This window comes from Nicotiana sylvestris, chromosome 2 (genome assembly GCF_000393655.2).
Source record: "Nicotiana sylvestris chromosome 2, ASM39365v2, whole genome shotgun sequence".
NCBI lineage: Eukaryota > Viridiplantae > Streptophyta > Magnoliopsida > Solanales > Solanaceae > Nicotiana > Nicotiana sylvestris.
Window position 1 is genome coordinate 94,641,104 of NC_091058.1, and position 14,877 is coordinate 94,655,980.

At 37.9% G+C, this 14,877-nt stretch overlaps 1 protein-coding gene across 2 annotated transcripts; it reads right to left on the minus strand.

Annotated features, from left to right (window-relative positions):
• Window positions 1-325: 325 nt before the first annotated feature.
• On the minus strand, window positions 326-14,108 carry LOC104248283 (uncharacterized). 2 transcript variants are annotated; one of them, XM_009804514.2, is made up of 13 exons: window positions 13,838-14,108; window positions 13,651-13,733; window positions 13,357-13,414; window positions 12,981-13,040; window positions 6,918-7,047; window positions 5,305-5,528; window positions 5,114-5,206; window positions 4,935-5,006; window positions 3,653-3,685; window positions 2,790-2,930; window positions 2,313-2,369; window positions 840-935; window positions 326-755 (listed from the first exon to the last, which is right to left on the minus strand). In XM_009804514.2, exons 1-13 carry the CDS (start codon window positions 13,931-13,933, stop codon window positions 696-698), a joined length of 1,203 nt encoding a protein of 400 aa, XP_009802816.1. In that variant the 5' UTR covers window positions 13,934-14,108; the 3' UTR covers window positions 326-695. The 2 variants fall into 2 exon arrangements, with proteins under 2 accessions (XP_009802816.1, XP_009802817.1); XM_009804515.2 differs by lacking the exon at window positions 12,981-13,040.
• Window positions 14,109-14,877: the final 769 nt, after the last annotated feature.

Below are 14,877 nucleotides of genomic sequence, written 5' to 3' on the forward strand. Positions count from 1 at the left end.
CTTTCATAAAATTCATATAATAACGAAAGACAAAAAAACTACGTAGCTTTGATCTAGTGGTGAGAATGCAACACATAACATGTGAGTTAAATGCACGTCACGGTATTGAACTCTCCTCTATACAAAAATATGATATTTCTGCGAAAATGATAAAGGGATAAGCTCATTATTTATCGAGTTTTGAACCTTGCCTCAAGGATTTCTTAGCTAAAAAAAACACAAATGAACTTACTTTCTGATGTATGAATCAACCAAATGTGACAAAAAAAGAAGTTAATTTAGAGAATTTGGTTGAAATTAAAGTAAAACAAGAAGGAAAAAAAGCTACACGTAAAGGAAGAAAAATAGAATTGATGAGAAGGTAAATACAATATTTAATTTAATGAGAGAAAGAATTTATCATATTAACTCACTCAACCCTAACTATACCAAATTTAAAATATTAAAATTTGAAATCTTTTAAATATAAATCTTTTATTTATTAATAACTATACTTCATATTTTTGAGCCTTAAGTATTTTTGGGCCTACAGCAAAGGCTTCACCTGCCTTACCCTAGAGCCGCCCTTGGTTAGCCAACTATATCAAAATCTTTCAACAGCAGCTCGCCCGAAAATGCTACATCAATATCGGCATACAGTTTAACCACATTTGACGGTGTTTCAGTGTGATGTGGACATACAGCATCTCCACCTATCATGTTGACGGTGTTTCAGTGTGATCTGGATTATCTAGCATCTCCACCATTGGAGCAAACTGCAGAAGTGGAACGACTTATTCAGCGTGAAGAACCAAAACAAAAAAGGAAAAAGAGAAAACTAGCATCTGACTTTTACAAACCTCATCATCTTCTTCAAGGTACATTCCATCAACTGCACTGTTCTGCTGGAAGTCCCATCCAAGAGTCTGCTCAAGCAGCTCTCTCAGTTTTCTAGTCTATCATTCAAACAAGAAAAACACTCCATTTGTCAACTTCAGATAGGCAATTAAAAAGGAAAGCTCCTTTACTTGCATTTCGAGTAGTTGTTCAATAAATTTGGAATTGCATGTCTAAAGGAACAAGGTGGATTATACTTGGTGCTTCCCATGAGATAGTACTAAAGTACTTGAGCATCGAAGTGCACAAGAGATTTTTATAGAATACTAAATGCACATGGACAGAACACATAACTTTGGCATAAATACAACAATCTAAAGGGAAAGGGACAAAAAGAAATACGATTATCCTTCCTGACAAGGGCGGCTCAATGAAATCGGAGGCCTAAAGCCAAAATTTAAGAAGATGTGAGGAAATATTTAGATAACCAAGAAAAAATTATATGGTCTTAACAAATTTTCTTTCAGGTTTTAAGTTCTCTTTTAAGTATTCCACAGTATAACATTGTCCAATATTTTAAAATTTCGAATTAAATTATTTAAATATTCATATCTACTAATAAAATATTTGATAACTAGAATTAATGTAGTGTATTGAAATAAAATGTTAATGTTTTGTTAATTTAAAAAAAACTTTACTAATATAAATAAGTATAAGTAATAGAAAAAGTTTGGGGGGCCTCTGACTCTTGGGGGCCTAAAGCATAAGCTTTAGTGGCCTTACCCTAGAGCCACCCATGCTTCCTGATGATGAAATTGAGTTGTGAAGTTGACATCCTGTTTGTCAATTCTACAAATAATTATAAGGTTCACAACTTTCAATCTAGATCCGCTTAAGAAATATACCAAATTCATCAGTTGATTTCACTGGAGACCTATGTTGCTTGGATCCTCCAAAAATGCACACCCCGGAGTCGGATCCTCCAAAAATGCATTACTGTTGGAGGATCCAACACAAACGCAGTGGCATTTTTGGAGGATCCAAGCAACATCGCTAGAGACATGGTCAAAGTGACAAGGACAGAAGTAACTCTCATTCAAGTTGAAAGTAATCTATATAAAAAGCATCGCCTTCTCCAAGTTAGCTTCTCATGCTCTAGATGCTTTTAAGTGCTCTCACCAGATCTTTATTCATCATAAATAAATCCCTACTTCAACTACAAGAATCACAGAAAAAGTATGTTAGATGTGATTAACAACCTAGGTGATGATTCTTCAGCCAGTTCTCAGATTTGCAAAAGGGTAGGGTTAAGGCATCACCCTTTTGCTCCTTCCATAAAATCCATATATTTGTTTTGCAAAAGACACTAGTAGAAACTACAATGCAACAGTCCATAATAAAGAATGCTTCTGACTCTATTCACAGGCACTTGATCACTAAAAGAAAATCTGAATTTATTTCAAAGAATCAAAAGGGATCAGTCACTGGAGGCATACCCAAGTCAGCAGGTCTCCATCAACCATGGGGGCATCAAGCACCAATGAGAAGAAATCCTGAAATCAATGGATTAAAGATGGCTCAACCAAACTATCATAATCACGAGATATGTGATCCCAAGTAAAACCATCCACAGCCATATTACTAGGTAGTGTAAGTGCTTGACCAGTCATAGTGAAACATTACAAGCAACCAAGGGTGTAAGCTAGTGGTTAATGAAGTAAACTAAAAGCATGAGTGACCAGGGTTCAAGTCCCAGCAGAGGCATAAACCGCTAGGTGACGAGTACTCAATGGAATAGTTGAGGTGAGGAAGCAGGCACAGATATCCCCCATTAAAAAAACAACACTTACAAGATGTGTCAAAGAGTTTTACTTGAACGAAGAATGTTATTGTCCAAAGAAACCAGAGATTTGACCTTGAGATGCTTTACCTACACTTTAGTAGATACACTGATAGGTGAACTGGATTCTTACCTTACAAAGGTGACACAGGAAGTTATCAGCAGACAATAAAGACTCATCCAACAATGTCATTGCACCTTTCTCTGCCCTGCCAGTATCCTTACTATCCTTTTGAAATCCAACTTTCAACTGATAATATATTGCTTTCACAAACTGATGATAAATAAAGATTGCATTAGTCAGTATCTAAGAGTCTAAAAGGATGAAAAACTCAAAATAAACAGAAGGCATCTTTTTCATACTGGCACGTATGCAATATGGAGCTGCATGGAAAACTAACAATGTACACCATCAATTCCATTTTCAATGGGATTTAATCAAATATCATAAAGACAAATTAAACACTACCACTATTCCCGATCTTCACCTGATGTACTAGAGAAAGTAGGGTACCATAATTTACACATTAAATGTAAAACGACGTTGTTATTGATGCTACATACAAAGTTTAACACGATACAACCACAGGTCCACTATGTTCATTTGCCCAACTTCACACCAAGAAGTATAGTACCATACCGCTGTCCATGTTTATTCTTGTTCATTAACAAGAGCAAGAAAAATCACATAAACCCCGCATTGCTTAAAATGCCTCTACAAAACTACAATAAGATCTCTCTAACAATAAAGGAATTCCTTATAAAGTGAACTAAGAAAAAACCTCATAGGCATTGCATTTCTCGCTTTGAACATGCATATTAAATTATACACTTTCTCATTTTTACCTTATGTTGGACAGAGTTGTTGAAATGCAATGATAAAATAGGTGAAACCTTAAACTGATTATTCCATAGGCCCAGGCTTCCCGCCTCAGAGCTGGAAGGTACATACCTTTCTATATGACAGCATGCACAGAAATGACATTTAAGAATTACCTTGGTGAAGAGCTGAGTCCTTGTGTGTAGAGGCTGCAAAGATATAAATGGTTAAACTAGACATGAATTTGAAAGAAGACCTACGACCACGATGTAGGTTGTTTAAGCAATTCACATAAACTGGGCATGAAGATAAATTATAGTCAAAAACAACTTAGACTTTTATCTGAAAGCGTAATTGAGTATCCACATTGATCACAAGAAACAAAAAGAGGGGTGGGGGTGGGGGGAAGGAGTCGATAGATACTGTTTCTACAGAAACACAACTTTATTTGCGCAAATAATAGCTAAAAGATCAAGTTCAGTGGTATATTTTGCTGACTATAATAAATAGGAATATCAGATGCAAGAAGTTCAGCACTACTTTGCACACTTATAGTATCATAACCTTTATATACCCAGAATATGACTTTGCAGAAGGACCTCCCATTGAAGAAGATAGTCATTAATAGCTCAGCAAATCAAGATGTTACAAATCACCTATTGATACTAAAAGGGAATTCTCAACATCGGAATCCAAAATCTTTCTGGTCTTGTTTCAGGATATCAAGGGAAGTGTGAAATTTTGGAACTACAGTGTTCTATATTCTATCAAAAAATACACCATAATCTTAAGTTACAATTAAGAAACCAAAAGAGCTCATTGTTAAATTACAGGAATCGAAGTTTACCATGAAAAAGTAGAAGTCCAAGTAATCTCACATATTTTCTTCCCTGATAGGATCACATGACTACCTTCAGCAACTTGAACATTCTCAAATCATGTTTTTGTGGGAGAAGTGGACCTTATCCAAACTTCTATTGCAGTTGGCGGATGATAAGCGATTAAAACGGCTATATGTTCATATTCTTTCAAAAGAATTGAAAGGACAAGTGAACAATCTTGTAAAACTCAATTGTATTTAGGCCGTATTAGTAGCATGATTCCCACCATACAGAAATTAGGGAATCAACTACACAAGCTTCTATCATAAAATACCAACAAAAAAGAAAAAGGAAGGGATGATCCATCACCTCTAGTCTTTCCTAATTGTAACAGGCAAATCTTCCTTTATGCAATGGTAGTGATGTTTTTTTCCCCACATGATAGAGATGTAAAGTTAAGCTTTAAAGCCTCTTATAGGCTCTAGTGTCCCATTTCCTTCCCAACCTTTTTTTGTCAAATGAGAACAAGATGGTAAACTTGAATTGTATTATTTAGGTCCATACTGCATCCAGAAATGGAAGTACAGACGAAGATCTCGCTAGCCACATACATGCTGAGGGATTGACGCATACTTACAGCTTCTGTACAGCCAAGTAATAGGCTGACTAAAAGCTTCCACTGCAGAAAAGCTTCAAGTGACTGTCCCATCTGTAAATTGCTCACACATTAAACTTCAAGAACTGTCCTCTTAATTAAGTTGGTTTATCACATAAATAATATAAGAACAACGAAAAGGTGAAACCGCTGGTTGATACCAGAAATGCAACAAAGGCAAATTGTAACTCTCCCAGAAGCGAATCGTCTGAACCACCATGTTGCTTCATCAGAATAGTCTCCAATATTTGTGTCTGCATTGAAGGAAAAAGCTAAAGTTCTTCTCAAAAGCAAAAGGAAAAAATAGAAATACTGTCATTTTACAGAAATAATGCAGATTTGAGACAAATACCTTGTCAAGATTCATGCTAGTAAGCTCTGGTCCTGAAGCTCCCTTTTGCTTGATAACACGAGGAATTGAGGTGTAATAACAACCTTTACTAGGCGATTTCTCAACAGGCTTCGAGAACTTGCTACTCTTCAACTGTTCAGCCAAGACTTTCTCCATGGCTGTCTTAGGAACATTCTCAACCACCTCAGATTCAGAAATAACTGTGATTTCTCCTCCAATAGGTTCTGCCAAATGATAGAACTGTTGAAGCATATTGCAAAGAGAACAAGACAGAGCAATGACCCCACACACAAAAACACATACTCAGAGGTAGAAGTAAGAATAGCTGCTGTCAGCCTAGCCAAAAATTGAATTGCGAAGAGTGACTCACATTTTGATTTCCTCAGGCAGAGATGAAGAACCCCCACAGGTTCTATAGCCATTATCTATGACATGAAACACACTAGCTGAAGCAGTTCTACTCGTCTGGTCAAAGAATCCAAAGGATCACAATATTGTTGTTTATTTTAATATGAATTCAACTAAGTAGCGGATCTCACATTAGCAAGGAATGGGAAATCGCATCCCACAATTAATGGAATTAATAATGGTATACCATTACCAATGGGATCCCTAGGCGCATAACTAATGGGATCCCTAGGCGCATAACTAATGGGATTACGTGTCATCACAAATCAGGCTCCATCATATTGCACAAAAACACAAGGGCTGAGAGACATTGCTCTCACGCATTCCCAAAGTTAATACCTGTCTATCTAGCTTACGCTGCAAGAGTCTTATTTATCTGGTACATATTTTTAATTTCCATTTTTTTGATGGGATTATTTATCCAATTGATACAAGGGTTATTCATGGGATGAGTGGCACCATCAACAAAGTACAAACTCTCCTTTTACTCATATGCCCATGAATCAACTCTTTTCTATATGTCTGGTCTGGAACGAACCCTCATTCAAAGACTTGATTTTTTCTAAGACTTGATTGTTATAACAACTCTCAAACTCATCTTTCTGTTTTTCCTACAATCAATCTTTTTCATTCTTTAACTTGAAAACAACACACATTAGATTCTGCAGCATCCTATGATCAATCATGATGCGATTTGAGATGAGAACAAGAAAACAAAAATTACAAGTTCAAGAAATCGTGAAAACCACCATACAATTATTCAATAAAAAAGGAAAAATAAGCATATGAGAAAAAATTACCCATCCACTAAGCAGAAAAGGCAACTTGACTTTTCTGCTTGTAAATGAATAATGTTTTTGTTGATTTGAGAAAATCTTGTTTTGGAGCATTGATCTACACCAACCAACACCCTCAACTTAACAAAATTGAGAAGCAAAATACTCTGAACATATTAATATGCTGATAAGTGATAACTCAAGGAAGCTGTTAACCTTCATAAAAAACTCAAGGAAGCTGTAAAGCTGACCAGAGTGCAAACAGAAGTTTTGAAGCTCCATTTCAGCTTATTGGGTTTATATTCCGCATTAATATGCATATCTTTTTTACAATCAACTCAACCAAGGTTTCAACATCTTTCGCGCAGATGCTCCCCTCAGTTCTCATTGTCAAAACGTTAAGAGACAAAGTAAAAGCAGTGTACTCACCAATACTTTCAATGGTATTCTTCGTAATATAGTTAGATAAGCGCTTCCAATCTCCATACCGTTCCAATGCATAAGGGCCAAGTTGTCTGTCAAACTCCAAATTTTTCACCGCTTGAGCATATCTCTCTTCCTTCAATAAACGGGAAATAATCATTGTTTGGCAAGAAACAAGTCTTCTGAAGCAATAAACATCCACACCATAGATACGATACGAATAACGTTGCATTAAATGAAAACCAGTGCCATGATAGGATTACGTCACTGAGAACTAACAATTAACCACTACATGGAAACTCATAGTTCAACAGTGCAGTAGACAAGCTGAAGCTCAACAGGCTGAGAGCTCATATGTAGCAAAGACCTGGAGGAATTATGGCCCGACACATCTAAGGACATGTAACAAAAATAGAAGAGCTCAACTTGCACTCATAGCAACAACTTTTTGCACTTATCAGTCAAACGAGTCAGTAATTAGTCCCTTGGAAGATTAATGAATTGTTCTCTAATTATCAATGTGAGAAGGCACGGGAGAAAATATGATATATATTGATATTGTGTGTAATGCAATACAAGAGGTGCTATTTATAGATACTCTATACAAAGGGGATACTACTCCTATTCCAATGTGGGACAATTACATAGCTATCTCTAACACTCCCTCTCAAGCAGGAGCATATAAATCATATGTACCGAGCTTGTTACATATATAATCAATGCGAGGACCAGCGAGGGACTTGGTGAAAATATCTGCAAGTTGATCATTCGATCTCACAAACTTCGTAGTAATATCTCCTGAGAGTATCTTTTCTCTGACGAAGTGACAATCAATCTCAATGTGTTTAGTTCTCTCATGAAACACCGGATTTGATGCAATATGAAGTGCAGCTTGATTATCGCACACAAGTTCCATCCGACTGATTTCACCAAATTTCAACTCCTTGAGCAATTGTTTGGTCCAGACTAGTTCACATGTTGCCATAGCCATTGCTCGGTATTCTGCTTCTGCACTAGACCGAGCAACTACATTCTGTTTCTTACTTTTCCAGGACACCAAATTTCCTCCTACTAAAACACAATATCCAGACGTAGAACGTCTATCAGAAGGTGATCCTGCCCAATCAGCATCTGAGTACTCAAAGATCTGCTCATGACCTCGATTCTCAAACAGTAATCCTTTGCCTGGAGCCGATTTTATATACCGGATAATGCGGACAACTGCATCCCAATGACTATCACAGGGAGAATACATAAACTGACTTACAACACTCACATGATAAGAAATGTCAGGTCTAGTCACTGTGAGATAATTTAATTTACCAACCAGCCGCCTATAGCTTGCAGGGTCACTAAGCGGCTCCCCCTGTCCAGGCAGAAGTTTAGAATTTGGATCCATCGGCGTGTCAACAGGTCTGCAACCTGTCATCCCTGTTTCCTCAAGAATGTCTAAAACATATTTCCTTTGAGAAATAACAATCCCTGAGCTAGATTGAGCAACCTCAATACCTAAAAAGTACTTCAATTTGCCTAGATCCTTAGTTTGAAAGTGCTGGAAGAGATGCTGCTTCAGATTAGTAATACCATCCTGATCATTGCCCGTAATAACAATATCATCAACATAGACTACCAGATAAATACATAGACTTGAAGCAGAGTGGCAATAAAACACAGAGTGATCAGCTTCACTACGAGTCATGCCAAACTCCTGGATAACCGTGCTGAACTTACCAAACCAGGCTCGAGGAGACTGCTTTAGACCATAAAGTGACCGACGCAAGCGACATACAAGGCCACGAGACTCCCCCTGAGCAATAAAACCAGGTGGTTGCTCCATATAAACCTCATCCTCAAGATCACCATGAAGAAAGGCATTCTTAATGTCCAACTGATAGAGGGGCCAATGACGAACTGCAGCCATGGATAGAAAAAGGCGAACTGATGCCACTTTAGCCACTGGAGAGAAGGTATCACTGTAATCTAGCCCAAATATTTGAGTGTATCCTTTGGCAACAAGACGTGCCTTAAGTCGATCAATCTGGCCATCGGGACCAACTTTGACTGCATAAACCCAACGACAACCAACGGTAGATTTGCCTGAAGGAAGAGGAAAAAACTCTCATGTACCACTTGTATGTAAAGCAGACATCTCGTCACTCATAGCCTGTCGCCATCCTGGATGAGACAATGTTTCACCTGTAGACTTAGGGATGGAAACCGAGGACAATGAAGATATAAAAGCATAATGGGGAGATGACAGACGATGATAACTCAAACCAACATAATGAGGATCAGGGTTTAGTGTGGTCCGTATACCTTTCCGAAGTGCAATCAGTGTACTAGGAGCAGGATCCGCAGTAGGAGCCGTGTCAGGTGCAGGACGAGAACCAAATGGGCCTGATGTAGGGCGCGAACGACGATGATAAGTCAAGAGTGGTGTTCCTGTAGCTGAGGAACTAGGAGGGACAACACTGGACTCCTCAAAAGTTGATATGGGTGAAACCTCTGTGGTCAAAGGTGGAGGAAGATTACTAAACTCCTCAAAAGTCGGTATAGGTAAGACCTCAGATATGTCATGGTAGTCCGCAGAAGTGACGTCAGTTGTGAAGAAAGGTTTAGACTCAAAAAATGTGACGTTAGCTGACATAAGGTACCTGCAAAGATCAGGTGAATAACAATGATATCCCTTCTGAACATGAGAATAACCAAGGAAGGCACACTTGAGAGCACGAGGAGCTAACTTATCTTTCCCCGGGGCTAAGTTATGAACAAAACATGTGCTCCCAAAAACCCGAGGTGGAAGAGGGTATAAGGCTGACTGGGGAAACAATATTGAATGTGGAATCTGACCCTTGATGGGAGATGAAGGCATCCTATTAATCAAATAACAAGCTGTGAGAACTGCATCGCCCCAAAAACGCAGCGGAACACGAGACTCAATTAGAAGTGTGTGAGCAGTCTCAATAAGGTGCCTATTCTTTTTGCAACCCCATTTTGCTGAGGGGTCAAGATGTCTGATGAATAATTCCATGAGAAGACATAAACTGCTGAAACTGAGAAGATACATATTCTAAGGCATTATCACTACGAAAAATGCGGATAGAGACACCAAATTGGTTTTTGATTTCAGCACAAAAACTCTGGAATATAGAGAATAACTCAGAACGATCTTTCATTAAGAAAAGCCAAGTACATCTTGAGTAATCATCAATAAAGCTAACAAAATAACGAAATCCCAAGGTTGAACTGACTCTACTAGGACCCCATATATCAGAATGAACCAAGGAGAAAACAGACTCTGCATGACTCTCAACACTACGCGTAAAGGAAGCTCGGGTATGTTTCCCAAGCTGACACGACTCACAATCTAATCTAGACAAACTAGATAAACTAGGCACCATCTTTTGAAGTTTGGATAAACTCGGATATCCTAAACGTCTGTGGATTAGATCTGGAGGATCTGTAACTAGACATGTTGTGGAAGGACTTAGCGAGTTAAGGTAGTAAAGACCTTCTGATTCACGACCTGTACCAATTGTCCGTCCCGTACTGCGGTCCTGCATAATAAAAGAATCATCAATAAAATATATACCACAATTGAGGACACGAGTCAAATGACTAACAGATGCAAGACTAAAAGGACAACCAGGAACATAAAGAATGGAATCTAGGGTGAGAGAAGACAATGGGTTGGCTTGTCCAACTCCTTATGCCTTAGTTTGACATCCATTGGCTAAAGTAACAGTAGGAAGAGACTGTGAATATACAATATTCGACAAAAGTGATTTATTACCAGAGAAGTGATCAGAAGCGCCTGATTCCATGACCCATGGTCCAAGAGTACTAGACTGGGAAACAAAAGCAAAAGAATTACCAGTAACAGGAGTATCAGTCTGGGCAACTGAGGCTACTTGTGGAGATGTCTGCTTACTTGCTCGATACTGAAGGAGCTCATTATATTCTTCTTTAGATACAGAAAAGCCCTGGCTACCTGTAATCTCGCTCTGAGCAACGTAGGCATTTTTGGGTGGACGGCCATGTAGGGAATAACACATTTCACGAGTGTGTCCAAGTTTGTGACAATAAGAACACTTGGGTTTAGATCTCCCAAAATGACCTCCTCCTCGTCTATTCTCCATAGCTTGAGATGCCCGAACATCCACTGTCTGGGATGCAAGAACAGAGGAATCAAGTATTTGTGATGAAATCACTGGGTGACTTGGTGCTGCAGCAAGGCAAAGTAATCGAGAGAATAATTCATCAACTGTGGGGACAGTCGGACTCGCCAAAATATGGTCTCGTACTGAATCAAGATCATGAGGAAGTCCAGCGAGTGTAAGAACTAGAAACATTTTCTGTCGCTGCTCTTGTTGTTTTGACACACTAGCAGAAACTGGCATCAATATCTCAAATTCCTCCATGACTGCCTGTACCTGACCCAAGTAAGTAGACATATCTAATTCTTGCTTCTTTAAGTTTGTCATCTGTGATATCACATCATAGAAGCGAGATATGTCATTAGTGTATAAGGTACGAGCCTTTGCCCAAACCAAATAACATGTCTGGAATGGTCGAAACAAAGGCATTAACTTAGAATCAATAGAACGCCATAAGATGCTACATAATTGAGCATCAATTTTTGCCCAAAGCGCTATCGCCTTTTCATCTCCTTCGCTAGACTGTTTAATTAGATGATCTTGCACACCTTAACCTTTACACCACAACTCGACAGATGAAGCCCAAGCTAAGTAGTTTGAATCTCCCATTAAAGGTTCCGAGGTAATCATAACATTAGAGTTTCCAGAACTCATGCTTTTAGACCCAAAAACATCCATTCCCAAAGATATCTTGTAAATTATTACCAAATAAGAGAAATAATCAACTGTAATCCACTGAAAATAAAGTAAGGAACACTGAACCAGAATAGGAAACTACTGTAGCAGTTGGAAAGTTACTATAGCTGCCGAAAAATATTCAAAGTGGTTGGAATGAAATAAAAAACAATAGGGGTAGGATCGGAATTACCAGAAGACCCAACTATTCTGAAGGAACTTTTTCAAAAAAATGGCCGGAAGTTCACTTTTGAAATCACTATTCACGCCGGAAAAATATAAAAGTGGTCAGAATTTGGTGTAACCTGAATAGGTAAGCTCGGAATTGCAAGGGGAACAATCTGTCCTGAAGAGTCGTCGCCAAAAAATGGCCGAAAGGTGGCCCACGCGACGTCGGAACTTCGCCGGAAAATTTTCTTTGGACAGCTACAGTACCGCCGGAGATTTTCACTGGGATTTGGTCGCCGGACAGTGACTACTCTTGTGGTAGTGTTGGATTTTTTTGCACAACACTGACCGAGACAAAGCAGACGCAAAACAACTTTGAAAGTCGCCGGAAAAAGGGTTCCGGTGACTGATTTCACTTCCCGGAATCGCTGAAATTTATGCACAACGATAAATCTCTCACGATAGCTCTGATACCATGTGAGAAGGCACGGGAGAAAATATGATACATATTGATATTGTATGTAATGCAATACAAGAGGTGCTATTTATAGCTACTCTATACAAAGGGATACTATTCCTATTCCAATGTGGGACAATTACATAGCTATCTCTAACAATCAATAGAACATGTCAGAAAAGGAAGGGTGTATGAAAGTTATAAATTTATATGCAAGTGATAATATATGTTCATCATTGTTCATTTAATTGAGTTGGATGAACTAATGGACAACCTGCTTGCTAAGACTAATAGAGGTAAGAGACCAGCAAACCCTTCCAACTCGTCTACAAGATTTCGCACGAGGTAGAATGGGAAAGTAAGACTTCTCATTTCTGAAGGTCATTTCTTTAATATAGATAGTAGTGGTCTCTTCATGAATTTATTTGCTTTCATAATCATGGAAACAATTCCAACAGCAGCATCTATCAAGGAAAATAACCATGGGACAATTCCACGAACATCTAAAATGGTAGTCAAGAAAAGAAGATACGATTGGCCTTACTCCACCTTATTAGCTAGCATGTTCTAGGCCAGCTTAGAGAAGTAACGAAAATTCTTCGAAGAACTTACCTCTTCTTCGGATAATTTGACAAAGCGCTCATCCTTTGAATCCCATTTCCTAACAATTACCTGCTAAATTACCACGGGAAGATAGAGATCGAGTTTCCAAACATACTTTGACATAAAAGAAAAGAAGAAACGTATAGTACATCAATGGAAAATGAACAACTGTTCAAACATTGAAAGAAAGCAAAACCAGAAAAAGAAGCAAGAGATTAGCATATAAGGAATCTATGATAATATAACTATATCCGTGCCTATGGTCTGGCAACATAAAACTGTACAAACTCTATCTCGCTATCAACACTGAAAGAACTCGAACAACTATGGACATAAATGGATCAACATAAAAATGCAGAAGTGGAAAATGAGATGTTTTGTTAACCTCTGAAGGGCTGGCATCAACGAAAAAACCAACTATTGGTGAGAACTCATTTCCTTCTCTGCACTCACAAGAAGAAAGGCAACATTAGTTGTTACTAATCATATTGTTTCCTAAGGAGAGAAAGGAACCCCACAAAAAGAGCAGCAAAGAACAACACAGTACAAAAATTATAAGGTTTGGCAACAGAAACGGATTCTTACAGCAGAAATGAATACTATTAAGTACTTGAAAACCACAGTTCATGACAACTCTAGAAGCTTTAGTTCCTAAAATTCAAGGAGACAAAAAGCTAACCTGTTGGATGAACTGTAGTAGATGAAATGGACGCCAGGAGGAATCATCTTCACGCCTTTGAAATTAGGCCCAGTGGAAAACATCTGCAAATGAAAAAACAAATAAAAAAACTACTCCAAATGAAAACCAAATCGATCAAATTGTCACAAAACACGCACACACACACACCCCAAAAATCACTACATACGTGGGTATCAACACCGATGAGGGTGTTCTGAGGGACATCAAGAAGTAACATAGTAGCACCCTGCTTCACAAACTCTAGCGCTGCTTCAGGTTCCATTTTTTAGCTCTGTTTCCTCCCCAAGCTATTTTGGCAGAAACTCTCCTTTCTCTGTGGAACTGGCTTCCCGCGAGACCAGGTTCGAGAAACGTCTTTAAATGTGCCGCCGATGTTTAGCCAAAATTGCAGGTTCTGCTCCTCAATTTTAATTGTTAGGCCATCCTGACTCCTGAGATTAACAATTACAATGACTCCCCTTTTATTTTCCAAGGAATTCTAATTAGCCCTATCATGCTAAGGAAATATTTAAAAATATTTTAACTTTAAAATTCTTATTTTATTTTAAATTTATTTACCACAAATTTCAAAAGTCTTACATTCTATAATTTCTTTGGGAGTCGTTCTAATAAGACTTTTTGTAAATGCTTTTCTTAGTGGTGTTATAATAGTAAGAGCGATCCTAAACACTTCATGCAAACCATTGTTCAATTCCTTTTTTCTTTTTTCATATAGTAAATGAGGATTGAAATTATAGAGGAGTAATTTATTAGAGTATACATATACATACATATATATTCATCAATTAAAGTATTATTTTTTACTTGACAATTACTCTTAGAATTTTTATTCTGAAAGTAAGTCTAATCATCTTGTCAAATTGATTGTTACGATTTCAAAAACATATCAAGTTAAGGCAATACTTATTATTTTTCTCAAATTCTCCTGTCTCCTGTCTTAAGAGTGGTTTTTAGTCACCGTCAATTACTTCTTATAAAGATTTTGTATTTTTTTGCTATAAACTTCAATAGTATTGTCTGAGCGAAAATAAATAAAATCTACTATAAATTTTGAATCCTCAATATTTTGGGACCTAAAGCAAAGGCTTTACTATCTCCTCCCACCCTCACCCCACCCCATCTTATTGAGCTGCCCATGCCCGTCGGATTGTCCTTTCTCCTTGAATTTCTTCCATCTATACTCTTTGGTGGATGGAGATATGAATT